This window comes from Manacus candei, unplaced genomic scaffold (genome assembly GCF_025592945.1).
Source record: "Manacus candei isolate 608988 ecotype Guabito, Panama unplaced genomic scaffold, ASM2559294v1 h1tg000169l, whole genome shotgun sequence".
Classification (NCBI taxonomy): Eukaryota; Metazoa; Chordata; class Aves; order Passeriformes; family Pipridae; genus Manacus; species Manacus candei.
Window position 1 is genome coordinate 104,267 of NW_026138217.1, and position 27,876 is coordinate 132,142.

General features: G+C 59.0%; 1 protein-coding gene across 1 annotated transcript; it reads left to right on the top strand.

The window, feature by feature from the left end:
* On the top strand, positions 1-27,103 carry CROCC (ciliary rootlet coiled-coil, rootletin). The gene is made up of 33 exons (XM_051773478.1): positions 1-299; positions 2,646-2,785; positions 3,911-4,096; positions 4,182-4,265; positions 4,346-4,437; positions 4,976-5,141; positions 6,274-6,380; positions 6,462-6,668; positions 6,765-6,861; positions 6,935-7,030; positions 7,752-7,883; positions 7,959-8,158; positions 9,149-9,310; positions 9,743-9,887; positions 10,477-10,845; positions 11,499-11,692; positions 12,536-12,663; positions 13,682-13,833; positions 14,671-14,772; positions 14,843-14,977; positions 15,933-16,064; positions 16,131-16,369; positions 16,973-17,132; positions 17,223-17,390; positions 18,114-19,250; positions 19,330-19,450; positions 20,933-21,087; positions 21,669-21,874; positions 22,398-22,560; positions 22,983-23,126; positions 25,220-25,336; positions 26,741-26,848; positions 26,918-27,103. The coding sequence occupies exons 2-33, from the start codon at positions 2,651-2,653 to the stop codon at positions 26,966-26,968; spliced, it is 5,790 nt and encodes a 1,929-aa protein (XP_051629438.1). The 5' UTR covers positions 1-299; positions 2,646-2,650; the 3' UTR covers positions 26,969-27,103.
* The last annotated feature ends 773 nt before the right edge of the window (positions 27,104-27,876 follow it).

Genomic DNA, 27,876 nt, shown 5'->3' on the forward strand with positions numbered 1-27,876 from the left:
AGGGGGAACGTTGCTGCTCCAGAAGCGGCGGCGCTGGGAATCCTCCCGAGTCCCGGCGCATTCCCACATCCCGGGGGAGGGTTTAAAGCCACTTCACCCCTTGGCAACCCCGGCTCGCTCCTCCCCGGAGCTTTTCCTGCCGGAGCGAACCCCGGGGCGTTAATGAGCTTAATGAGCGCCGGGGCTTAACGAGGGGAGCGGCTGCCTCTTCCCAAGGAGCTCCGTTCCCTGCTGGAATCCCCATCCCGCCGCCGAGCCGGGACTTTCCCACCCGTTTTGCTCGCGGGAAGCGCCGGGGGGTTGGTATCTGTTTATATTTTCCTTCATTTTCCTCCTTCTCTCCAAGAGCCTCGGGTGGGTTTATTTCCAAAGCCCGGGAATGCCGAGGGATATTTTTGGAGGAGGATCGTGGAATGTTGGTGTCGGAGGCGTTGGGACCCCCCCAGGAAGAGGAGGGTCCCCGCTCCCGCCGTCACGCAGGGAGGGGACGGCGGGATTTCGGGCTAATCCCGACCTCGCATCCGCTTTCCACTCCCAGGAAAGGGGTGGAAACAGCCCAAAATCCCAGGAAAAGGGGGGTCGGGACAAAGAGGCCGCGCCGAGGGGGTGCCGAGGGCAACTTGGATGCTCCGGGAAGCCCCAGGCTGAGGTGGGGTCCCCGTGTCCCCCCTCGCGGAGCCGCGGAGCGGGAGCGCGGCATCGGGAATGGGAATGGGAATGGGAATGGCACCGGGAGCGGCGCCCGGGCAGCGGGGTTGGGGTAAAGGGGCCTTTTGTGCTGGGATTTGGGGTCGCGGCGGCGAATCGGGGCGGGTTTGGGGCTGCGAATACGAACGCGCGGCGGTTTTGGGGGTCACGACCGGAAATCCCGCGGCGGTTTTGGGATCAGGAAGTGCAAAAATCTGCAGCAGTTTGGGATTGTAACCGGGAATCTGCAGCTCTGGGATAAGGAACTGCAAACCTGCGGCGGGTTTGGGATCACAAACGGGAACGTGGGGAGATTGGGGGATCACAAATGCGAATTTTGGGGCAGATTTGGGATTGCAGCTGTAAATCTGCCACACTTCTGGGGTCACAAACACGAAGTTTCAGTGATTTTTTTTTTCATTGCAGCTGGAAGTCTGCTGAGGTTTTGGGATCACAAATGCAAATTTTGTGGCAGTTTTGGGATTGCAGCTGTAAATCTGCAGCACTTTGTGATGCCAGCTGCAAATCTACAGCGGCTTTGGGATCACAAACAGAGATTTTTAGTGATTTGGGGATCCCAACTGTAAATCTGCAGCAGTTTTGTGATTGTAGCTGGAAATCTGTAGAGTTTTGGGGATCATATTTGCAGGTTTGTGGCAGTTTTGTGATTGCAACTATAAAACTGCAGCGGTTTTGTGATAGGAACTGCAAATCTGTGGCGGGTTTGGCATCACAAACAGGGATTTGTGGAGATTTTGGGATCACAAATGCAAATTTGGTGGCAGTTTTGGGATTGCAGCTGTAAATCTGCAGCATTTTGGGGGACTGCAACTGGAAATGAGCAGTTTTGGGGATCATAAGTGCAATTTTGTGACAGTTTTCTGATTGCAATTATAAATCTGCAGTGAGTTTTGTGATTTTAACTCCAGATCTGCAGCGGGTTTGGGATCACAAACAGGAATTTGCAGTGTTTGGGGATCATAAATGCAGATTTCTGACAGTTTTGGGATTGCAACTCTAAATGTACAGTGGTTTTGCTGTCAGAAACAGGAATTTGCAGTGGGTTTGGGATAATAAATGCAAGCTTGGGATGGTTTTATGATTGCAACTCTAAATCTGCAGCACTTCTGTGATAGGAACTGCAAATCTGCAGCGGGTTTGGGATCACAAATGGGAATTTTTAGTGATTTTGGGATCCCAACTGTGAATCTGCAGCATTTCTGTGATCCCAGCTGCAAATCTGCGGAGTTTTTGGCATCATAAGTGCAAATTGGTGACAGTTTTGTGATTGCAGCTACAAATCTGCAGTGGTTTCATGATCACAGACATGAGTTCGCAGCAGTTTTGTGATCATAAATGCAAATTTTGTGGCAGTTTGGTGATTGCAACTATAAATCTGCAGCACTTCTGTGATCCCAGCTGCAGATCTTAGTGGGTCTGGGGCCACAGGCAGGAATCTGCAGCGGGTTTGGGATCGTAAGTGTGAATTTGTGGCACTTTTGGTGATCTCAGCTGCGACTCTGGCGCAGTTTTGCCGTCACAGACGTGACCCTGCAGCAGTTTGGGGATCCCAAACACGTTTGCAGCTGTTTTGCCATCGCAGCTGCGAAGCTGCAGCCCTTTTGTGATGGATTTGCAGTGGGTTTGTGGTCCCAAACACAAATTTGCAGTGGTTCTGTGAGCGCAGCTCCGAGTCTGCAGTGGGTTTGGGGGTCTGAGCGTGAGTTTTCAGAGGCTTTGAGACCGCAACTGTGCATTTCCAGCAGTCCTCCCATCCCAAAGGGCATCCCTCGGCACGGCCAAGTTGTGGGAGGGAGGAGTTTCCAGCCCGGGGGGGTCAAACTGCTCCCGGAGCGCGGGGGAGGTGCAGCCCCTTCCCGAGGGAACGAGGCAGCTCCGGGAGCAAAGGGGGCCTTGGCTCCGTCCCGGGGCTGGATCCATCCGGCCCCATCCCGCAGGGGCCATGTCCTCGCTGCTGTCCCTCCAGGAGGAGAACAGGATCCTGCAGCAGGAGCTGTCCCGGGTGGAGGATCTGCTGGCCCAGAGCCGGGCGGAGCGCGATGAGTTGGCCATCAAGTACAACGCCATCAGCGAGAGGGTGGGGCACCAAACCCCGCCCTTCTGACCCCAAACCTCACCTTTGTGACCCCAAACCTCACCTTTGTGACCCCAAACCCGCCTTTGTAACCCTAAACCCGCCTTTGTAGCCCCAAACCCACCTTTGTAACCCCAAACTCTCCCTTCTGACCCCAAACTCACCCTTCTGACCCCAAACTCACCCTTCTGACCCCAGACCCGCCTTTCTAACCCCAAACCCACCTTTCTAACCCCAAACCCGCCTTTGTAACCCCAAACCTGCCTTTGTAACCCCAAACCCGCCTTTCTAACCCCAAACCCAACTTTTTAATCCCAAACCCACCTTTCTAACCCCAAACCCACCTTTTTAACCCAAACCTCACGTTTTAATCCCACCCCACCTTTTTAACCCCAAAGCTACATTTTTAACCCCAAACCCCTCTTTCTAGCCCCCAACCCACGGCTGTACAACCCCCACCCTCAGCATTCCCTGCTCCCGGGGTGCTGTTGTGGTGGGAATTGTGGTGCCAGCGTGTCCGGACCCGTCCTGGCTCGCCAGGGCTTGTCCCGTGGGAAGCACAAAGCATCCCCCTCCTCCATCCCAGTTTTGTTGGTGCTGCTGCTTTTCGGGAAGCAGCCCCCCCCCCCCCCGGTGCATTCCTTTGCCAAGGAAACCGGGAATTCAAAAGGGCTTTGGCCCTTCCAGTGCTGAGAGCGGCTCCTGGGAGACCCGATTTGAGGGGGGGTTGGGATTTTGGAAGAAATCCCTCTGTCTGGGCCTGGTTATGAACAAAACCCCAACATCAGGAAAATATCCCCTGGGAATTGTCCCTCCCACCCTCGATCCATCGGGCACAGGCCGGGATGGGGCTTTGCTGAGCCCCCACACGGAGAGTTGGGTTAGTTTGGAAAGCACCCCCAAAACTTCCCATCCCTCCCCTCCCTGGGCGTGCAAAGAGGGTGGGAAGGTGGGATTTGGGGGGGAAGGTGGGATTTGGGGGGGAAGGTGGGATTTGTTGGGGCTTGGCTGTGGCTCTCCAGGATTTGCTGTGGGACCTCCCCGGCTTTCCTGGGACATGATGGGTGATGCCCGGGGGTGCTCGGGGGGTGCCGGGGGGTGCCAGCCCGTATCCCGCCCCTCTCCCAGCTGGAGCAATCCCTGCGCACGGAGGTGGGAGAGCGGGAAGCGGCCGAGAGCCGGAGCCTGGCCCAGCACAACATCGAGCTCCGGAGGCTCCTGGAGGAGGAACAAGCCGCCTACAAGCGGAAGCTCCAGGCCTACCAGGAGGGGCAGCAGAGACAGGCCCAGCTCGTGCAGAAGCTCCAGGCCAAGGTAAATCCTTCCCGGGGGGAGCAGGGACGGTCTGGGAGCCCCCCCGGGTGTCACCCCCCGGTGTCACGCCCCCGTCCCCCCGCAGGTGCTGCAGTACAAGAAGAAATGTGGGGAAGTGGAGCAGCAGCTGCTGGAGAAGGCGACGGAGCTGGAGCAGGAGAGGCTGACGGTGAGGGAGGGGCCGGGGGGATGTCCTGCCCCCAACCCCCCCCCCAGATGGAGGTGGTGGCGAGCGGGATGTTCCCACAGATCCAGCTGGATGCCAGCGGCTCCCAGCCAGAGGAGGAGAGCAGCAACGAGCTGGAGAATGCCCTGATCCGGCTGGAAGAGGAGCAGCAGAGGTGAGCGGGATCCCTGGAGGGGTGGGATGCTCCAGACACGGTGACCCCCCATCCCAGGAGCAGCAAAGGTGAGTGGGATCCTCAGGAAGGTGTGGGGATTCCCAGGAGGGGGATCCCCTCCATTCCCTCCATCCCAGGAGCATAGAGGTGAGTGGGATCCTTGGGGAGGTTTGGGGATTCCCAGAGGGATGCTCCGGTCATTCCACCCATCCCAGGAGCAGCAGAGGTGAGTGGGATCCTTGAGGAGGTTTGGAGATTCCCAGGAGGGGGATCCTTTCCATCCCAAGAGCAGCAGAGGTGAGTGGGGATCCTTGGGAGTTGGGAAGATTTCCAGGGGGATGCTCTGACCATTTCACCCATCCCAGGAGGAGCAGAGGTGAGCAGGATCCCTGGGGAAGATGTGGGAGTTCCTGGGGGACATTCCATCCATCCATCCATCCCCTCCCTCCCCATCCCAGGAGCAGCAGAGTGGGGGTCCCTGGGCAGGTGTGGGCATTCCTGGTGGGATGCCCCACGGGTCCCTGTGTCCCCACCCCAGGAGCAGCAGCCTGGTGCAGGTGAACTCGATGCTGCGGGAGCAGCTGGAACAGGCCAACGCGGCCAACGCGGCGCTGAGCGAGGACATCCGGAAGCTCACGGCGGACTGGGCACGGAGCAGGGATGAGCTGGAGCAGAGGGAGGCCGAGTGGAGGCGCGAGGAGGAGGTCCGGGGGGCCCTGGAATGTGGAGGGAGGCAGGGATCCATCAGGGAGGGCTGTGAGGCAGAGGGATGTGGCTTGGAAAGTGATGCGGGATCACGGAGAGGGATGGAGGGTCTTGTGGGACGTTCCATTTGGGAGCACGTGCCATGTGGCACGTGATGGGAAAGAGATATAATGCAGGGATGTATCATGGAAAGGGATGCGGGACGACTGGGAGGGATGTGGGACCACGGGTATGTGGCAAAGAAAATTTGGGAGTGCAGGGGAGGTGGCACGTGATGGGGAGGGAATATGAGTCAGAGGGAAGCATCATGGAAAGTCTCCAGGACCACTAGGAGGGGTGCAGGGTCATGGGGGATGTTACATGGAGAAGAATTTGGGAGTGCAGGGGATGTGGCTTGTGATGAGAAGGGGATATAATGCAGGGATGCCTCTTGGAAAGGGATGCAGGACCCCCTGGGGGGATGTGGGATGTTGCACAGGGAAGAATTTTGGGGGTGCAGGGGATGTGGGTTATTGTAGGAAGGGGGCTGTAACCTGGGGATACCTCATGGAAAGGGGTGCAGGACCAGCAGGAGGGATGGGGGACCATGGGGGCTGTGACATGGAAGGGGATGCAGGAGCACCAGGAGGGGTACAGGACTGTGGGGGATGTTACATGGAGAAGGCTTTGGGGGTGCAGGGGATGTGGCTTGTGGTGGGAAAGGAATATGAGTCAGAAGGAAGCATCATGGAAAGTCTCCAGGACTACCTGGAGACTCCTGCTCCAGGAGGGGTGCAGGGTCATGGGGGATGTTGCCTGGAGAAGAACTTGGGGATGTGACGTGTGATGGGAAGGGGCTGTGAGGCAGGAGGATGCAGGGATGCACCATGGAAAACGATACAGGACCACTGGGAGGGATGTGGGGCCACGGGGAGTGCTGCACAGAGAGGGATTTGGGGGTACAGGGGACATGGGACATGATGGGGAGGGGATGCCAGCCAGGGGGATGTGTCCCCAACCCTCTCTGTACCCGAGGGAATTGGGACTGTGCAGCACCGCGGGGTGATGGGCGTGGCCAGGGGGGACATTTGGGAATTTGGGGAGCGTGGTGGGTCTCCCAGCGGGCGCCGACCCCCCTCCACCTACCCGCAGTCCTTCAACGCCTACTTCAGCACGGAGCACAGCAGGCTCCTGACCCTCTGGAGGCAGGTGGTGGCTCTGCGGCGGCACTTCGGGGACATGAAATCCAGCACCGAGAGGTCAGCGGGGATCCCGGCCGGGGGGCGATCCCAGGGGGTTCCCGAGGGCCTCCGGCTGCCCCCCCGCATCTCCCCCCGCAGGGACCTGTCAGAGCTGGGCCACGAGGTGTCCCGGGCGGGCCGCGCCGCCCACGCCGCCTGCCTGGCCCTGGGGGCCAACCTGCGCCTGGCCGAGAGCCAGGCGGGAGCGGCGCGGGAGCGGCGGGAGCTGCGCCTGGCACAGCTGGAGGAGCAGCTGGCGGCGCGGGCACGAGATGCCGACCTGGAGAAATCCGCCCTGGGAGCCAAGTAGGGACGGTCCGGGGGGGCCCGGGGGGCTCGGGGGGCTCGGGGGCGGCTGCGGGGACCGCGGCGCTTCCCGGCGCTTCCCGGCGTGTGCCGCAGGCTGGAGGAGATGACGGCGGCGCTGGAGCGGCGGCGGGGCGAGGACGAGGAGAGGGAGCGGGCGGTGCAGGCGCTGACCCTGCAGCTGCGGGAGCTGGTGGGTGCGGCTCGGGGGCGCCGGGCTCGGGGGTGAGCCGGGACCGGCCCCTGATGCCCGGGGGTGTTTCCAGGAGGCCGCGCGCGCCCGGGACCCGCCGCCGGAGGAGGTGCAGGCGCTGCGCTCGGAGCTGGAGCTGCTCCGCCACACCCTGCACGACGTCACCCAGGTGCCGGGGACAGCCCGGCCCTGCCTCGGTTTCCCCTTTCCCACCTCAGTTTCCCTATCCCTTGACTCAGTTTTCCCCTTCCTTGCCTCAGTTTCCCTCTTTCCTTGACTCAGTTTCTGCTTTCCTGTCTCAGTTTCCCATTTCCTATTTCAGTTTTCCCATCCCTTGACTCTGTATCCCCCTTCCTCAGTTTCTGCTTTTCTTGACACAATTTCCCCTTTCCTTCACTTGTCTTCCCCTTCCTTCCCCCCTCAGTTTCCCCTTTCCCACCTCAACTTCCCCATCCCATGACTCCATTTCCCCCTCTCTGCTTCAGTTTTGCCTTCCCTTGACTCAGTTTCCCCTTTCCTGCCTCAGTTTTCCCTTTCCCACCTCTGTTTCCCCTTCCCTTGATTCCGTTTCCCTTTTCTCATTTCAGTTTCCCCTTTCCCGCCTCAGTTTCCGTTTTCCCACCTCTGTTTCCCCTTCCCTCGATTCCGTATCTCTTTCCCTTTTCTCATTTCATTTCCCCCTTTCCTACCTCGGTTTCCCCTTCCCTCGATTCTGTATCTCTTTCCCTTTTCTCATTTCATTTCCCCCTTTCCCGCCCCGGTTTCCCCTTTCCCGCCCCGGTTTCCCCTTTCCCGCCCCGGTTTCCCCTTTCCCGCCCCAGTATCCCGTTCCCTGCCCTGTCCCGCCGCATTCCCGGTGTTCCCGCTCCAGCCGCTCCGTGTGTCCGCAGGCGGTGCTGGCCGATGACCCCGCGTCCTCCCCGGCCCCCGGCGCGGTGTCGCCGCCGTGTCCCGCCGTGTCCCCTGCCCTGTCCCCCGGCGCCGTTCGCTCGTGGCTGGTCCGGCGGCGGGCGGAGCTGACGGTGAGCGGGGCAGGAGGAGGAGGAGGAGGAGGGAGGCTGAGGATGGTGCCGGGGCTGAGCCCTTTCCCGGCGCAGGAAGCGCGGAGCCAGGCGGAGCAGGGCCGGGAAGCGGCCGCGGGGCTGCGGCGGGAGCTGCGGGACAGCGAGGGGCGGCTGGAGGCGCTGGAAAAGCGGCTGGAGCAGCTCCGGGCGGAGACCGGGAACTGCCGCCGGGAGCGGGACGAGGCGCTGCGGGAGGGACTCGGGCTGAGGGCGCGGAACGAGGAGCTGCGGAGGTACCGAGGGAGGGAGAGAGGAGGGGGGATGGATGAGGGATGGAGGGACAGAGGGACGGATGGAGGGACAGATAATGGAGGGACAGATGGATGATGGATGGATGGAGGGACAGATGGATGGATGGAGGGACAGATGGATGGATGGAGGGACAGATAATGGAGAGACGGATGGATGATGGATGGATGGATGACGGATGGAGGGAGGGATGGATGGAGAGACAGATGGACAGATGGAGAGACAGATGGACGGAGGGAGGGACAGATAATGGAGGGACGGATGGATGATGGATGGAGGGATGATGGATGGAGGGATGATGGATGGAGGGATGATGGATGGAGGGATGATGGATGGAGAGACAGATGGACGGAGGGATGGACAGATAATGGAGGGATGGATGAAGGGATGGAGGGAGGGACGGATGGACAGACGGGTGTTCCCGGCTCCAGCCAGGCCAGCCCGGCTGTGCCTGTGCCTGTGTCCATGTGTCCGTCTGTCCCTGTGCATCCGTGTGTCTCTCCCTGTACTTGTGTCCGTGTGTCCCTCTGTCCCTGTGCTTGTATCCATGTCTTGTCTATCTGTCCCTGTCCATCCATCCCTATCCATCCATCCCTACACATCTGTCTGTCTGTCCCTACACATCCTTCCATTCTGATGCATCTTTCTTGACCCACCTGTGAGCATCCCCCACCCATCCATCCTCCCTGTCCATCTGTCTGTCCATCCATCCATCCATCCATCCATCCGTCCGTCCGTCCGTCCATCTGTCCATCCACCCGTGTTCCTCTGTCCCTCCACCTACTCTGTGTCTGCCTGTCCATCCCTCCCTCCATCCACTCATCCATGTCCATTTGTCCATCCATCCACCCCCTGTGTCCATCTCTCCATCCATCCACCCCGTGTCCGTCTGTCCATCCATCCCCCCGCCGTGTTTGTCTCTCTGTCCATCTGCCTGCCCATGCCCCCCCCCCCCGTGTCCGTGTGTCCGTCAGGGAGCTGGAGCGGGCGGAGGCGGCGCTGGCAGTGGAGCAGCAGCGGGCGGGAGCTCTGGAGCAGGAGCGGGCACAGCTCCAGCGCCAGAAGGAGGGGCTCGAGGATTCCCGGGATGAGGCTGCCCGGGATGCCCAGAGCGCCCGGGAGCAGCTGGAGCACAGGTGGGGACTGGGGGGCACGGGGGGTGCAGGGGGGCACAGGTGAGTTCAGGGGGCAGAGGTTGGTGTTGGGGGGCACAGGTGAGTTCAGGGGGCAGAGGTTGGTGCAGGGGGACACTAGTTGGTGTTGAGGGGCACAGGTGAGTTTGAGGGGGCACAGGTGGGTGCAGAGGGGCACAGGGGGGTTCAGGGGGGCACAGGTTGGTGCAGAGGGGCACAGGGGGATTCAGGGGGGCACAGGTTGGTGCAGAGGGGCACAGGGGGTTCAGGGGGGTTCAGGGGGGGCACAGATGGGTGCAGGGTGGGGGTGGGCACTGCAGTGTCCCCCACCCCCAGGGGCTGCTCCTCTAGCGCAGTGAGTGCCCCAAAGCCCCCCCGGGTGGGTTCTGCCCCCCCGCCGTGGGTGCTGAGCCCCCCTGCCCCCGTGGTGCCCAGCCAGCGGCAGCTGGAGGAGCTGGAGGCGCAGCGGGCGCGGGCGCAGCGGGAGCTGCTGGAGGCGCGGGAGGAGCAGAGCCGGGCGGAGCTGCAGGCGGAGCTGGCACGGGGAGAGCGGGACGTGCTGGCACAGGCGCTGGGAAAGGTGGGCACCCCCAAACCCCAGCACCCACAGGGGGGCTGTCCCATTGCAGCGGGTGCCCCCAATGGATAGAGGTGCCCCCCATGGATAGAGGTGCCCCCCATGGATAGAGGTGCATCCCTATGGGTAGAGGTGCATCCCCAATGGATAGAGGTGCATCCCTATGGATAGAGGTGTCCCCATGGATAGAGGTGCATCCCCAGTGGATAGAGGTGCATCCCTATGGACAGAGGTGCACCCAATGGATAGAGGTGCATCCCCAATGGATAGAGGTGCATCCCATGGATAGAGGTGCATCCCTATGCAGTGGGTGAATTCCCATGGATGCAGGTGGCAGGGATGCCACCCCTGCAGCTGATGCCCCCCATGCCCCAGGTGCCCACCATGCCTCAGTTACCCCGTGCATGTTCTCCACACCTCTGAGTCACCCCTGGCACCCTCCCAGTCACCCCATGCCCCCTTCCCTCTCCTCCCAGTGACCCCTGACACCCTCCCAGTGACCCCCTGTACCCTCCCCACCCCTCCCAGTCGCCCCTGACACCCTCCCTGTGCTCCCGTTGCCGCCGTGCCCACCCGGTGCCCGCCGTGGCAGGCGCAGGGCAGCTGCGGGGAGCTGGCCCTGGCACAGCGGGCGGCGGAATCCGAGGAATGCCGGCTGCGGGACGCCCTGGCCAAGACCTCGGAGCTGGCGTCGGGGCTGGCGCGGGAGAAGGCGGAGCTGTGCCGGCGGCTGGAGCGGCTGGAGCAGGAGCGGGAGCGCGGGCGGCTGCGGACGCGGGAGCTGCTGCGGGAGCTGGCGCAGCTCCGGGCGCGGCTGGAGCGCGGGCGCCGCGCCGGGATCCTGGAGCGGCAGGGCCTGGAGCGGGCCCGGAGCGCGGCGCTGGAGGGATCCCGGGGCGTGCGGGCGGAGCTGCGGGCGCTGCGCCAGGAACACCTTCGGCTGCGCCAGCACCTGGCACAGGTGGGCACCGGGACGGGGCACTGGGAGCGGTGGGGGGTCCACGAGGTGGGGCTGGTTATCCCTGCGTGGGAACTGGGGGTCCCTGGGGGTGACTGGTGGTCCGTGTGTGTGATAACTGGTGGTCCGTGAAGGGTGACTGGTGTACCCCGTGGTGCCGCTGGGGGTCCCTGAGGGGTAACTGCTTGTCCATGAGGGGTAACTGGTGGTCCCTGTGTGGTAACTGGTGATCCACGAGGGGTAACTGGTGGTCCCTGTGTGGTAACTGTTGCTCTGTGGGGGGTAACTGATGGTCCCTGTGGTACTTGGTGGTCCCTGTAGTGTCCCCAGTGTTCCCCACTGGTACCCGGTGTTCCCGGTGGTCCTGGTGCTCCACGTGGTCCCGGTGCTCCCTCTGATCCCAGTATTCCCATGGTCCCGGCGCTCTCTGTGATCCCGATATTCCCGTGGTCCCAATGCTCCCCATGGTCCCGGTATTCCTGTGGTCCTGGTGCTCCCTCTGGTCCCGTTGCACCCCGTGATCCTGATATTCCCTTGGTCCCAAAGCCCCCCGTGTTCCCATTGCTCCCCGTGCCCCCGGTGTTCCCGATATTCCCTTGGTCCCAAAGCCCCCCGTGTTCCCATTGCTCCCCGTGCTCCCGGTGTTCCCGGCACAGGCTCTGCAGGCCCAGGGCACGGCGGGCGAGGCGCTGGCGCGGGCGCGGGCGGAGCAGGAGCAGCTGCGGGCGGAGCAGGAGCGGCTGAGCCGGAGCCACGCGGAGCTGGCCCAGGACAGCGCCGGGCTGGCCGTGCAGCTCGCCATGGCACAGCGGCACGGGCAGGAGTGCCACAGGGAGGCACAGGGGCTCAGGTGGGGTGGGACGGGATGGGACGGGATGGGGGATGGATGGGAGGGGTCTGGGCTCAGGTGGGATGGGATGGGGTGGGATGGGGTGGGATGGGATGGAGGGGATGGGATGGGATGGAGGGGATGGGGTGGGATGGGGTGGGATGGGGTGGGATGGGATGGGTAGGAGGGTCTGGGCTCAGGTGGGATGGGATGGGGTGGGATGGGATGGGATGGGGTGGGATGGGATGGGATGGGATGGAGGGGATGGGATGGGATGGGGTGGGATGGGATGGGATGGGATGGGATGGGTGGGAGGGTCTGGGCTCAGGTGGGATGGGATGGGGTGGGATGGGATGGGATGGGTGGGAGGGTCTGGGCTCAGGTGGGTGCTGGGATGGGGGAACTTCTGGGGCCAGGTGGGATGGGGGAGTTCTGAAATCAGGTGGGACTGGGATGGGTGGGGGGTTCCAGGCTCAGGCAGCTGCTGGGGTGGAGGGGGTTCCTGGCTCAGTGGAATGGGGTGGTTTTGGGCTCAGGTGAGTGCCAGGATTGGGAAAGTGCTGGGCCCAGGTGGGATGGGGTGGTTCCAGTCTCAGGTGGATGCCTGGATGGACAGGGGGGTTCTGTGCTCAGGTGGATGCCGGGATTGGGGAAGTTCTGGGCTCAGGTGGGATGGGAGGTTCCAAGTTCAGGTGGGTGCTGAGATTGATGGGAGGGTTCTGGGCTCAGTGGGGTGGGGGGTTCCAATCTCAGATGGGTACTGGGATGGATGGGAAGGTTCCGGGCTCAGGTGGGTGCTGGGTGGGGATGTGGGGGCCAGGGCAGCTCCCCCAGCCTGTCCTGGCAGCGTTCCCGGCATTCCAGGTCAGAGAAGGAAGGGCTGGAGAGCAGCGTGTTCCAGCTGCAGGCACAGCTGGCCCAGCTCCAGGCCCGGAACCAGCAGCTGGAGAGCGAGGGCCGGACACTGCTCCAGGCCAAGGAGGCACTGGAGGGTGAGGGGGCCCGGCCATGGGGCTGTCCCACCACTGACCATCCCTGTCCATCCCCATCCCCATCCTCATCCTCAGCTGTCTCTATTCATCCTCATCCATCCCCATTCCCTTCCATCTTCATCCTCGTTCCAGTCTTCATCCTCATCCTCATCCTAATCTTCATCCCCATCCCAATCTTCATCTTCATCCCCATTCATCCTCGTTACCATCCCCCTTTATCCTCATCCCCATCCGTCTGTATCTTCATCTTTATCCTCATCCCAGCCTTCATCTTCGCCCCCACCCATCCAGAACTTCACCCTCATCCCTGTCTTCATCCCCATCCGGCTGCATCCATCCCCATCCTCATCCTCATTCCCATCCATCCCCCTCTTCACCTTCATCCTCTTCATCATCCATCCTCAGCCCCATCCCCATCCTCAGCCCCATCCCCCTGTCCCCACTGATGGGGGGTGTCCCTGGGGGGGTTTCCACTGATGGGGGTTTCCCCACTAGCTGGGGGGGTGTTCCCTCTTATGGGAAGGGTCCCCATAAGGCTGGGGGGGGGTTGTTCCCACTGATGGGGGTGTTCCCTCTTGTGGGGGGATCTCCACTGACTGGGGGGGTCCCTGCTGATCAGAGGGGCGGTCCCCACGGATGGGGGGTGTCCCCTGGGGATGAATAATGTCCCCACGGATGGGGAGTGTCCCCACTGATGGATGGTGTCCCCACTGACCGGGGGTGTCCCCCCGAATGGAGGGGGTGTCCCCCCTGAATGGATGGGGTGTCCCCACTGATGGATGGTGTCCCCACTGACCGGGGGTGTCCCCCCAAATGGATGGGGTGTCCCCACTGATGGATGGTGTCCCCACTGACCAGGGGTGTCCCCACTGATGGGATTGCCCCCTGTGGGGTGTCCCCTCCGATGGGGGTGTCCCCACTAACTGGGGGTGTCCCCGCTGACCCGGGAGGTGTCCCTGCTTTTCTGGGGGGTGTCCCCTCGCGTGGGGGTGTCCCCGCTGACGGGGGTGTCCCCCAGCCGAGCTGGGGGTGTCGCGGCAGGAGCGGGCGCAGGAGCTGCGGTGCCGGCGCCGGGCGGTGGCGGCGGCCGAGGCGGCCGCGGTGACGGTGACCCTGCGGAGCGCCCGCGACGCCCACCGGGACCAGCTGGAGCAGCTCCAGCGCCACAAGGTGGGGGCTGGGGGGGGGGGAATGGAATTGTGGGGTGCACTGCTGATTTCTGGGGGGTTTGGGGTGATCTGGCGGGTGACGGTGATTGTTGGGGTGTGGTGGTGGTTGTTGGGACACGATGTTGGTTATGGGGGAGCAGCGTTGATTTTTGGGGTGCATTGTAGATATTTGAATGTGTGCTGATTGTTGGGGGCACAGCGGTGATTTTGGGGGTTCACTGGTGATTTGAGGGGTTTGTTCATGATTTTTGGGGTTCGCTGGAGATTTTGGGGGTTCGCTGGTGATTTTTGGGTTTGTTCACGATTTTTGAGGTTCACTGGTGATTTTGGGAGTGTAATGCTGAATTTTGACATGCATGCTGATTTTTGGGGTTTACTGGTGATTTTTTGGGTTTGTTCATGACTTCTGGGGTTCCCTGGTGCTGTTGGAGTTCCCTGGGGATTGTTGGAGTTCCCTGGTGGTTTTGGTGTTCCCTGGTGCTGTTGTTGTTTCCTGGTGATTGTTGGCATTCCCTGGTGCTGTTGGTGTTCCCTGGTGATTGTTGGTGTTCCCTGGTGCTGTTGGAGTTCCCTGGTGATGGCTGGTGTTCCCTGGTGCTGTTGGTGTTCCCTGGTGCTGTTGGTGTTCCCTGGTGCTGTTGGCATTCCCTGGTGCTTTTGGTGTTCCCTGGTGCTGCTGGGGTTCCCTGGTGATGGCTGGTGTTCCCTGGTGCTGTTGGCGTTCCCTGGTGCTGTTGTTGTTTACTGGTGATTGTTGGCGTTCCCTGGTGCTGTTGGTGTTCCCTGGTGCTGTTGGTGTTCCCTGGTGATGGCTGGTGTTCCCGGGTGCTGTTCCCAGGAGGAGCTGGAGGCCGAGCGGGGCCGGCTGATGCAGGAGCAGGACGAGCTGGTGGCCGAGCTGGCGGCGCTGCGGCAGCAGCACCAGAGCGAGAAGCAGCAGGTGGGTGTCCCCAGCGTCCCCCCAGCCCTGTCCCTGCCCTGTGCCCCCCGGCTGAGCCGTGCCCCCCCAGGCCCTGGCCCTGCAGGAGGAGGAGAGGGCAGCCCTGGCAGAGACACTGGCGGGGCTCCAGCGGAGCCTGGACGAGGCCACGGCCGAGCTGGAGCAGCAGCGGAGAGAGGTCACCACCCACCAGGAGAAGGAGCAGGTGGGTTTGGGGGGCTCCTGGGCACCCACAAATGGCACAGAGCCCAGAGTGTCCCCCCCTGCAAGCCCCATGCCAGGCTGTCCCCGCTCATGGCAACCCCCAAAGCTGAAGTGTCCCCTCCCATTGCAGCCCCTATGCCTGGGGGTCCCCCATGGCCCCCCCATTGTGTCCCCTCATGTCTGGGCACTCCCTACTGCAACCCCCCCATGCGTGGGTGTTGCCTGTGGTCCCCCATTGCAGCCCCCATGCCTGGGTATCTCTCCTACTGCCACCTCTGATACCTGAAAACCCCCTTGCTGCAGCCCCCCTGTGTCTGGGTATCCCCCATGACCCCCCTCATTGCAGACCCCCATGCCTGGGCACCCCCTCATTGCAACCCCTCCTGCCTGAGTCACACCCCCACCATTGCAAGACCACCCCAGTGACTCCCCTTCTTGCAGACCCCAGTTTCAAACCCCCCATCTCCCCACTGCATCCCCTCAGCAATGGGGCTGCTCAGCTGTGGTACCTGAGCCTGCTCACCCCATCCCTGCACTGTCCCCATTGCACCCCCTCCCTGGAACCTCATCCTCATCTCGCCCCCCCTCCATGCACCCATCCCCTTTACATCCCCTCTCTGTACCCCCATCCCCATTGCACCCCCCCTCCTTGCCCCCATCCCCTTTGTACCCCCCTCTCATTGCCCTCATCCCCACTGCACCCCCTCTCCGTGCCCCCATCCCCGTTGCACCCCTCTCTGGAACCCCATCCCCGTTGCACCCCTCTCTGGAACCCCATCCCCATCTCACCCCTTGTCCAGAACCCCACCCCCACTGCCTCCCTCTCTGTACCCCCATCCCCATTGTACCCTTTCTCCGTGCCCCCATCCCCATTACACCCCCTCTCCGTGCCCCCACCCGCCTTTCCCCGGCCCCCCAGCCCGGTGTGGGGTCTCAGGGGGTCCTTGTCCCCGCAGTCCCTGTGCTCGGAGCTGCTCTCGCTGCGGGCGCGGGCGGAGGCGGCGGCTCAGACCCACGAGCGGGAGGCGCGGGCGCTGCGGGACCAGGCGGCGGCGGCGGCCAAGCAGCGGGACAGCGCCCTGCGGGAGGTGACCCCCGCCCCGAGCCCCCCCCGTCCCTGGACCCCCGGGCCCCCCCTGACGGCCCCGTTTTAGGCGGAGGAGGCGCGGGCGCAGCTGCGCTCGGCGGCCGAGGCGCGGGCGGCCGGGCGGCGGGAGCTGCTGGAAGCGCAGCGGGACGCCCGGGAGAGCCGGGAAGGGCGGGATGCGGAGCGGAGGCAGGCGCAGGAGGCGCGCAGGGCCCTGGGCGACGAGGCCAGGGAGAAGGAGACCCTGCGCCGCTCCAACGAGGAGCTGCGGGCGGCCCTGCGGAGGGCGGAGGGGGAGCGCATCAGGTCAGGGCCGGGGGGGCACGGGGGCACAAAGGGGGGATGGAGCACCCTGGAGGGTGATCCCCGGGGTGGGGGTGAGGATTGGGACACAGGGATGCTCCGGTTGGGATGGGGCAATGCTCCAGGTCCGGGTAACAGGGGATGGAAGTTTGGGGATTGGGGAGATGCTCGGGATGAGGGGAAGCACAGGTTGGGAGGTGCAGGAGTTGGGGAGATGCTCGGGATGAGGGGAAGCACGAGCTGGGAGGTGCAGGAGTTGGGGAGATGTTCGGGATGAGGGGAAGCACGAGCTGGGAGGTGCAGGGGTGACACAGCACCTTGGAGGGTGATCCCCGGGGTGGGGATGAGGATCAGGACACAGGGATGCTCCAGTTGGGACGAGACAATTGCTCCAGGTCTGAATGCCACTCGGGACAAAGGGATGGAAATCTGGGGATGGGGGGACTCGATGGGGGGACGCCCAGGATGGGGGGACACCCCGAATGGGGACAGCTTGGAGCGGGATGTGCCTGGCTCAGACAGGGCGATGCTCAGGACGCTGCTGGGCCGGGGGGATGCTGGGACCCCCTGGGAGGTGCTTCCAGCCCCTGCTCCCGCTTCCCGCAGCCTGAAGCGCTCCGGGGAGGACAAGGAGCAGCGGCTGGCGCTGCTGGAGGCAGGGCGGGCGGCGGCCGAGCGGGAGGTGACGGAGCTGCGGGCGGCGCTGCGGGAGCTGGAGCGCGGCCGCCTGGACGCCCGCCGGGAGCTGCAGGAGCTGCGCCGGCAGGTCCGGGGGCAGGAGGAGGAGGAGGGTTGTGGGGACCCCCCAAGACATTCGGGGTGTCCCCAAGCCGCCCCCCGTCCCCTCCCGGGCCAGGTGAAGGACCTGGACAGCGAGAACAGCCGGCGGAGCAGGGAGGTGGGGGAGCTGCAGGCGCGCGTGGCGCTGGAGGAGCAGCGGGAGGAGCGGAGCCGCCGCGAAGCCTTCGGCCTCAGGAGGAAGGTGGCGGAGAGCGAGGCCGACACGGAGGCTGCCAGGAAGGAGGTGAGGAGTCCCCTAGGATCCCCAGGACCCCATTGCTTGGTGCCCCACATTCCAAATATCCCTGTCCCCCCCCGGCTGCATGTCCAGAGGTGTTGCTGTCCCCTCACCCCACAGCTCGGTGCCTGCTGTCCCCAGTCACCCCCATCACCCCATAACTGGTATCCCATGTCCCTGAGTGTCCCTGGGTGTCCCTGTCACCCCACCATTCCATCCCCTGCATCCCTGCAGGTCCCTGTATCCCATTGCTCCATTCTTGGAGGGTCTCCTATCACTCCATCCCCTCAGTCTCCCTCACCCTGTGCTCCATCCCTTGTATCCCCATCACCCTATTGCTGTGTTCCCTGCATCCCTGGGTTCCCCCATTACTCCATTGCTCCATCCTCTGCATCCTTGGAGTTCCCTGTCACCCCATTGCTCCATCCCCTTCATCCTTGGGGTCCCCCATCACCCTATTGCACCATCTTCTGCATCCTTAGGGATCCCTCATAATCCCATTGCTCCATCCCTTGGCGTCAAAATCACCCCACTGCTCCATGCTCTGCATCCCTGGAGTCCCCCTTCATCCTATTGCTTCATCCCTGGGGTCCCCCTCCCCCATTGCTCCATCTCCCACATCCTTAGGGGTCCTCCACCCCCACCACTCCCCCCCGCCTCTCCCTCACCCCGCTCTCCACCCCTGTCACCACTCCCTGTCCCATCGCCCCTTCCCTCCCTCTCCTGCAGCTCCAGCAGCTCCAGCAGCGCCTGGCGGAGGCGGAGGCGGAATTCCGGCAGCGGGAGAAGGAGCTGGCGCGGAGCCTGGAGGAGGCTCGCGGCAACGAGAAGAAGCTGCTGGCGGACTCCCGGAACCTGCAGCTGAAGGTGGAGGCGGCGCGGGGCGAAGTGTCCGAGCTGAGCCTGCGGCTGAGCGCGGCCCAGGGCCGGGCCCAGGGGCTGGAGGCGGAGCTGGCCCGGGGCGAGGAGCTGCGCAGGGCGGCCGAGTCCCGGCTGGGCGGGCTCCAGGCGGCCCTGCGGAGAACCGTGGGCTTGGCCCGGGCCCGGCCCGGCCCCCTGGCCCCCGGTGAGAGCCCCGGGGCTGCGGCAGGGCTGGGGGAGAGGGATGTGTCCTGCGGCGGGCACTGTGTCACTGGGGTTACCCGTCAGTCAGCCCACTGCTCCATGCCCCGCTTCCCTGGGGTGCCCCATCTCCCCACTGCTCCATGCCCTGCTTCCCTGGGGTGCCACATACCTGTTATTCCATCCCCTGCTTCCCTGGGGTTGCCCATCACCCCATTGCTCCATCCCTGGGGATCCTCCATACCCAGTTATTCCATCCCCTGCATCCCTGGGGTCTCCTATTCCTCCATTCCCTGCATCCCTGGGGTCACCCATCACCCCATTGCTCCATCCCTGGGGGTCTCCCATACACCACTGCTCTGTCCCCTGCATCATCAGGGTCCCACATATCCCTTTGCTCCCTTCTCTGCAGCCCTGGGGTCCCCAATTGCTCTGTCCCCTGCATCCTTGGGGTTCCCCCTCACCCCATTGCTCCATCCCTGGGGTCCCCCCTGTCCCATTACTCTGTTCCCTGCATCCTTGGGGTCCCTCCCACCCCATTGCCTCATCCTTACATCCCTGGGTCCCCCATATCCCACGGGCACATCCCGTGGGATATGGTCCATCCCCCTCCCCCTCCCATCCTACCCTGGGTGCTGCTCCCGCTGTCCCCATTCCCGCTGTTTGTCCCCCCCAGGCGGGGCCCCAGAGGGGTCAGGAAGCCCCAGCTCCTCCCCGGAGCCCGACCCCGCATCCGATCCCGAGGCGGCGCGGGCGGCCCTGCGGGAATTCCTGCGGGAGCTGCAGGAGGCGCAGCGGGAGCGGGTACATCCCCCTTCTCCTCCCCCCCCCCCCCCCGCCGTTATCCCAAAAATCCCCTTTCCCAGCCCATTCCCGCCCCCAGGAGGAGCTGCGGGTGCAGGTCGGGAGCCTGGGCCGGCGCCTGGCGGAGGTGGAGCAGGATCGGGATAACGCCAATTCCCGGGCACAGCAGCTCCAGAAGCTCATGGAAGAGAGCGAGGAAGGTGATGGGGGTGATGGGATTTTTTGGGTGAGGTTTGGGGTGATTTGGCCGGTGCTGGACCCTTTTGGGGGAAGCTGAGGCACGGGGAGGGCGATGGTGCCGCCCAGACTGGAGGGTGGTCCCTGGGATTTCCCCCCCCCATGGCTCCAAAATCCTGGGAAAATGGGTGAAACCTGCAGTGCAAACATCAGGAACCCCAGTAAAACTGGTACAACTGGGAAAACTCCCCCTGCATCTCCTGTAAACCTCAGTGTAGCTGGTAAAAACCTCCATATATACCCCATAAACCCCAATAACATGGGTAAAACCCTCCTATATCCCCCATAAACTCCAGCAAAACTGGTAAAAACCTCCATATATACCCCATAAACCCCAATAACATGAGTAAAACCCTTCTGGATCCCCTATAAACTCCAGTAAAACTGGTAAAAACCTCCATATATACCCCATAAACCCCAATAACATGAGTAAAACCCTTCTGGATCCCCTATAAACTCCAGTAAAACTGGTAAAAACCTTCCTACATCCCCTCTAAACCCCAATAAAATGGGTAAGGCCCCTTGTCATCCTCCACAAATCCCAGTAAAACTGGTAAACTCCCCTATGGATCCCATGTAAATCCCAGTGAAACTGATAACCCCCCCTGTGCAGACTCCATGAATCCCAGTGAAGTGGGTAAAACTCCAGTGCAGGCCCCATAAATCCCAGTAAAACTGGTCACACCTGCTCTGGATCCCACGTAAACCCCAGTAAAACTGGTAAATGTCCCCTGTATTTCCTGTAAACCCCAATAAAAGTGGTAAAACCCCCCGAGCAAACTTCATAAATCCCAATAAAACTGGTAAAACCCCTGTGCATTCCCCATAAACTGCAGTAAAACTGGTAAACTTCCCTATGGATCCCGTGTAAATCCCAGTAAAACTGGGAAACCTGCTGTGCAATCTCCATAAATCCCAATAAAATGGGTAAAGCCCCTGTGCATCCCTCTTAGACCCCAGTGAACCCTCCCTGCATGCCCCATAAGCCCCAATAAAACTGGTGAAAGCCCTTTGCATCCCACACCCACCCCGGTAAAACTGGGAAGTGCCCCGAGCAAACTCCATAAATCCCAGTAAAGTGGGTGAAACCCCCCTGAACCTCCCATAGACCCCAGTAAAACTGCTAAACCCCACTATGGATCCCCTGTAAATCCCGGGAAAACTGGTAACCCCCCCCTGTGCAGGCACTGTAAATCCTAGGAAAATGGGTAAATCCCCCCTGCAACTCCCATAAACCCCAGTAAACCCCCTTTCCATCCCCCCTAAACCCCAGTAACCCCCTTCTGCATTCCCATGAACCCCAGTAAACCCTCTCTTTGTCCCCCATAGCCCCCAGTAAACCCCGTAACCCCCTCTGGATCCCCCGTAAATCCCAGGAAAACCAGCAGACATCCCATTCCCGCCCGTTTTCCCACTGAAGGGGGGTGGGGGCTGTGCCTTCCCAGGGCACCGCGGGGACCTGAGCAGCTCCCAGGCCACGCTCCTGCTCCAGGAGGAGACCCTGCGCCAATCCCAGCGGGAACGCCGCGAGCTCCGGGACAAGGTGGCGGCGCTGGAGCGGAGCCTCCGCAATTCCGAGCGGGAATGCCGGGCGGCACAGGTGGGCATTGCCACGAACCTCCCCTTCCAATTGGGAATTCTGGGCGGCCCAGGTGGGCATTGCCACGAACCTCCGTGTCCAACTGGGAATTCTGGGCAGCCCAGGTGGGCATTGCCACAAACCTCCCCTTCCAAATGGGAATGCTGGGCGGCCCAGGTGGGCATCCCCATGTCCCTCTACTTCCAAGTGGGAATTCTGGGTGGCCCAGGTGGGCATTGCCACAAACCTCCATATCCAAGTGGGAATTCTGGGCAGCCCAAGTGGGCATTCCCACATCACTTCCAAGTGGGAATGATGTGCAGCCCAGGTGGGCATTGCCACATCTGGATCCTCCATAAATCCCAGTAAAACTGGTGAACTCCCCTATGGATCCCATGTAAATCCCAGTAAAACTGGTGAGCCCCCTTGTGCAGACTCCATAAATCCCAGTAAAACTGATAAACCCCGCTGTGCAAACTCCATGAATCCCAATGAAGTGGAATTCCAAGTGGGAATGCTGCGGGCATTGCCAGGCGGGCACGGCCGTGTGCCCGGCCCATCCCGGCTCCGGGCCGGCATTCCGAGCCCTTCCCGCCCCGCAGGAGCGGCTGAGCGCGGCGCGGGCCGGGGGGGCCGAGCTCCTGGATGCCAAGCGGCGCCTGGAAGCGCTGGAGAGCCGGAGCTGCCGCCTGGAGCTGCAGCGGCGGGTGCTGGAGGGGGAGCTGGGCCGGGCCCGGCGGGCACTGGGAGAGCGGGAAGCGGAGACCAAGGAGGCCAAGGAACGGGCGGAGCTGCTCCAGAAACAGGTGTGGCCCCGATCCCGGGAAATCCCAGAGACAGCTGTGGCCCCGATCCCGGGAAATCCCAGAGGCAGCTGTGGCACCCCTGCCCGGGGTGCTGGTTAATGAATCCAGTCCCCCCAGCTCCCCCTGAACCCCCTCCCAGTTCCCCCAACCTTTCTCACAGTTCTCCATTTCCCCCTGAACCCCTCTCCAGTCCCTCCAGTTCCTGCTCAACTCCATCCCAGTCTCCCCAGTTTCCCCCGAATCTCCTCCCAGTTCCTCCCAGTTGTCCCTGAACCCCCTCACAGTTTGTCCCGTACCCCCTCCCAGTCCCCCAGTTCCCCCCATGCCCCTTCCCACTTCCCCCTGAACCCTCTCCCAGTTACCCCAGTTCCTCCTGACCCCCCTCCCCATTCCCCCTGTACCCCTCGGAGTCCCCCCAAACCTTTTCCCAGTCCCCCACCTCCCCCTGAACCCTCTCCCAGTCCCCCCAGTTCCCCCTGACCCCACTGCTGTGGTGTTGGGGTGCAGCTGGCCCAGAGTGAGCAGCGTTCCAGCACATTCCAGCTGCTCAGTGCCCCCGCTGGACAGCGATTCCAAGGAGGATTCTCCGAGCGCTCCCTCCGTGTCCGATGGTTCCCTGCTCCAGGAGCGGCTCCAGCAGCTCCAGAGCGCCCTGACCGCCGGAGAGCTGGACCGGAGGGGGCTCCAGGTGGGATGGGAGCCCCGGGGGGGGACACGGGGTGGGGGGACACAGAGGGATCCCCACAGGGGATCTCGGGAGTGTCCTGGTGTCCCAGGAGGGGCTGGGGGTGGGATGAACATCCCGGTGGGATGGAGATCCCGGTGGGATGCACATCCCGGTGTCCCGCAGGAGGGGCTGGAGGTGGGATGGAGATCCCGGTGGGATGCACATCCCGGTGTCCCGCAGGAGGGGCTGGAGGTGGGATGGAGATCCCGGTGGGATGGAGATCCCGGTGGGATGCACATCCCGGTGTCCCAGGAGGGGCTGGAGGTGGGAGGGACATCCCGGTGGGATGCACATCCCGGTGTCCCGCAGGAGGGGCTGGGGGTGGGATGGAGATCCCGGTGGGATGGAGATCCCGGTAGGATGCACATCCCGGTGTCCCGCAGGAGGGGCTGGAGGTGGCGCGGCGGGCGCTGGCGGAGGCGCGGCAGGAGAAGGGAATGCTGCGGGAGCAGCTGCAGGGAATGCGGGAGCAGCGGGAGGAGCTGCAGCGCTCCAGGGACCGGCTGGAGGAACAGCTCCGGCTGCGGGTGAGGGGGACCCCAAATTCCCTGACCTTTGACCCCGGGCAGGACCCCCTCAGCACCCCCTGCACCCCCCTCGCGACAACTCCCAGGCCCCCCTTGCCCCCATGCACCCCATTATATATAATATATAATATATAATATATAATATATAATATATAATATATAATATATAATATATAATATATAATATATAATATATAATATGTAATATGTAATATATAATATATAATATGTAATATATAATATGTAATATATGATATAGCATAATCTAATATAATCTAATATAACATAATATAGTATACATCATATAATATATAAATATATATAATTTAATATATATTATTATATATTATAAAACATATATAACAATAATAATATAAATATACCACATATAATATATATTATGTAATTATATATTATATCTTTAGAGTTATAGTATTTGTAACATATAGTATATTTTCTATAGTTATATAGCATATTTAAAATATGTATTTTATAGAAATACATACACTATATGAATACTACGTATGGTACTATTATAAATTATTTTTATCTGTTTATATTATATATTTTCTGGTTCTGTGTATGTTTATCTATAAATATAATATGTGTATATATAATTTATAAAATATAAATTTATTAATATTATAGTGAGATATAATATTGTAACTATATAATTTTAGATATAAGTATATAGTTACATATTTTTTATATCTATTTAGAGACATACTTTTCTGGTTTATAGGGTTTTATATATTAGACATATTTCTATATATGATGGCTTTGGGTATTTATTTATTAATATCTATTGACATCTATATTTTCCATTTTATATGTTTTTGTATATTATATGTATTTTAATACTTATTTTCATATATATCTTCTGCTTTTATATCAATTTTTATATACATTATATTTTAATATCTATAGATATTACACTTTTATATATTATATATTTATTGCTATCTATTTACATTCATATATTTCATTTTATATGTTTTATATATTATACATATATTAATACCCATATTTATGATGTTTACATATCTTACACATACTTTGATATCTATTCCCATCTATGTTTTTCTGGTTTATATGTTTTAATATACATTATCCATACTTTAATATCTGCATTCTAATATAATAATATTAATATAATACAATTAATTAATATAATAATATAATTATATTCTATATTAATATCATGTACATATATATTTTCTGTGTTTATATACACTTTTGTGTATCATACATAACATATACTATATATGTGTATATATGATGTATTGATTATCTATGTAATATATAATACATATTATATATAGCATATGCCATGTACTATGTAATATCTATGTACGTATATATTTTCTGGGTTTATATACATTTTAATATATTATACATAATACATATTATATATTCTACTAGATAATATATGTAATATATAATACATATATATATACACTATATAATACATAGTATATATAATAATATATAATAATATATAACATATAATATATATAATAATATGCACTATTATTATATATTATTATATATTATATTATATAATATATATTATATCTATATTACACATAATATATAATATAATATAATATTTTTATAATATATATTATGTGTAATATTATATATAATATATGATATAGTAATATAATATATTATTATATATTATATTATTATATATATATAATATATATAATATAATATATTTTAATATATTATTATATATTATATTACTATATAGCATATGTACTATATGCTGTATAATATATTATGAGGGTTATATACCTTTTATGTATTATACATAATATATAATATATATAATATATATATAAAATACATATATAACATAATATATAAAAAATTATATGTAATATATTGTATATAATATATATAATATAATATATATGATTATATATAATATAATATATATGTTTTATCTATATACACAATTTTATATATATATATTTTTTATATATATATATAAAATCATATATTTTCCTGGGTTTGCAGATGGTTTGATATATTCTGTCCATGTTCCACCCCCTGTTTCTCCATGGCTGTCTCCGCTGTGCCCGCAGGTGGAGCGGGAGCAGCCGGACCCCCGGGCTGAGCCCCTCTCGGCGGGGCTGGATCGGTCCCTGGGCAGAGCCGAGCGGGAGCTGGGCCAGGCGCGGGCACGACTGCGGGAGCTGAGGGTGGGTCACCCTGCCCGGGACAGGGGCACCTCGGGGTGGGGAGGGGTGGGGTGGGGTGGGGTGGGATGGGGTGGGGTGGGATGGGATGGGATGGGGTGGGATGGGGTGGGATGGGGTGGGGTGGGATGGATGGGATGGGGTGGGGTGGGATGGGGTGGGATGGGGTGGGATGGGGTGGGATGGATTGGATGGGATGGGATGGGATGGGATGGGATGGGATGGGATGGGATGGGGTGGGATGGGGTGGGATGGGGTGGGATGGGGTGGGGTGGGATGGATGGGATGGGGTGGGGTGGGATGGGGTGGGATGGATGGGGTGGGGTGGGATGGGGTGGGTTGGGATGGGATGGGGTGGGGTGGGATGGGGTGGGGTGGGATGGGCGGCTCCTTAGAGAGCTCATCCCACCTGGAAGGATGCTGGGGATGGCACTGGGGTGGCAGTGGGATGGCGCTGGGCTCATCCCAGTTTGGGAAGGATGCTGGGGATGGCACTGGGGTGGCACTGGGCTCATCCCAGTTTGGGAAGGATGCTGGGGATGGCACTGGGGTGGCACTGGGGTGGCACTGGGCTCATCCCAGTTTGGGAAGGATGCTGGGGATGGCACTGGGAGCACTGGGCTCATCCCAGCTGGAAGGGAGGTGCTGGTTGGCACTGGGAGTTTGCTGAGCAGCTTTTGGGGCTCCTCCCTTCCTGGCAGGATGCTGGGGCTGGTACTGGGATGGGGGTGTTTATGGGGCCCTTCCCAGCTCCGGGAGACATGGGTGCTGATACTGGGATGGTGCTGGGCTCTTCCTTGGGCTTATCCCATTTTGGGAGGGTGCTGGTGCTTGGACTGGGAGGGGGTTGATGCTGTTTTTTGGACCCTTCCCATCTTGCACTGGGATGGCACTGGGCTGGTTTTTGGGGTGCTTCCCAGCTCCAGGGAATGCTGGTGCTGGTCCTGGGATGATGCTGGGCTCATCCCAGCTGGAAGGGAGGTGCTGCTGCTGGTACTGGGTGGCACTGGGATTGTTCATGGGGCCCTTCCCAGCTCTGGGAGACACTGGTGCTTGCACTGGGATGGTGCTGGGCTCTTCCCTGGGCTCATCCCTTCTGAGAGATGCTGGGATGGCACTGGGTTCATCCCACATTGAAGGGACATGCTGGTACTAGGGTGGCCCTGGATTCTCCTGGGGCTCATCCCAGCTGGAAGGGAGGTGCTGGAGCTGGTCCTGGGATGGCACTGGGTTCGCTTTTCGGGAGCACTTCCCAGCTCTGGGAGACACTGGAGCTGTTCCTGGGATGGTGCTGGGCTCTTCCCTGGGCTCATCCCCTTTTGGGAAGGTGCTGTGCTTGCCCTGGGGGGTGCTGGGCTGTTTCTGGGGTGCCCTCCCCGGAGTGCCCAGTTTTGGGGTGTTGTCCAGGCACAGGTGTCGGCGCTGGAGCTCCGCTCTGCTCCCGCCCTGGGATCGTCCCCGGAGCTGCAGCGGGAGCTGGAGCGGCTGCGGGTCGGGCCCAGCCTGGAGGAGCAGGTGAGGGGACACCCCCGGGGGGGACACTGTCCCCTCCTGCCACCCTCCAACCTCCCCCATTCCTGGCAGATTGTGCTGCTGAAGGAGCAGGAGCTCCAGCGTCACCCCCCCGGGATTTAGGGACATCCCGGGACACCCGCAGGGACCGGCACAGCCCATGGAGGAGGGGGATCCATCCCCATCCCAAATCCACAGCAGGGACCAGCACAGCCCATGGAGGAGGGGGATCCATCCCCATCCCAAATCCACAGCAGGGAATGGCACAGCTCATTCCATGGAGGAGGGGGATCCATCCCCATCCCAAAAAACCATGGCAGAGACCATCACAGCTCATTCCACGGAGGAGGGGGATCCATCCCCACCCCAAATCCACAGCAGACACTGGCACAGCTCATTCCATGGAGGAGGGGGATCCATCCCCATCCCTGCTCTGAACCCACAGCGATTTTTGCCTCCAAAGCTGCACTTTTCCAATGAGACGACCAAACTTGTCTATTTTTGATACAATTTGGGGCCTGTTGGATGGTTTTCCCATTTTCCTATTGCTTTTTTTTAACAAAAAAAAGAGGGAAATATTCCCTGGTTTTAGTGCCAGAAGAACCAACTGGTTTATTCCCACTCACCACATCCTACTTTCCCCCCTTTTTCTAACACAAAACTCCCTGTGATTGGTGCTTTTAAAGGCTTTTTTTAGCAAATAGTGGGATTTTTTTACGTCTGTTTTTGAAACTGGGGGTTTTTACTGGTGCTACGGGGCAGCTCGAGGTTGGAAAACCCGCTGGAATCGAGGTGGTGGCTTCGAGTGCCCCCCGATCCTCGGCATTCCTGGCACGAATAAAGGTGGAGAAATCCAGACTGGGAGCTCCGAGGGAATTTTTTGGGGAAGGTTTGGCAATTTGAGATGTCCAAATGTGGGGCTGGTGGGGCACAAGGGTTGAGTTGGGTCCCTAAATAAATAATAATAATAATAATAATAATAATAATAATAATAATAATAATAATAATAATAATAATAATAATAATAAACA

What these genes read in the sequence shown, in the direction of transcription:
- CROCC (XM_051773478.1), top strand. Translation starts at nt 2,651, where the DNA reads ATGTCCTCGCTGCTGTCCCTCCAGGAGGAGAACAGGATCCTGCAGCAG. An exon ending in CCCACCAGGAGAAGGAGCAG is followed by an intron (nt 14,978 to 15,932) that starts GTGGGTTTGGGG and finishes TTGTCCCCGCAG; the next exon opens with TCCCTGTGCTCGGAGCTGCT. An exon ending in CGGAGGCTGCCAGGAAGGAG is followed by an intron (nt 17,391 to 18,113) that starts GTGAGGAGTCCC and finishes CCTCTCCTGCAG; the next exon opens with CTCCAGCAGCTCCAGCAGCG.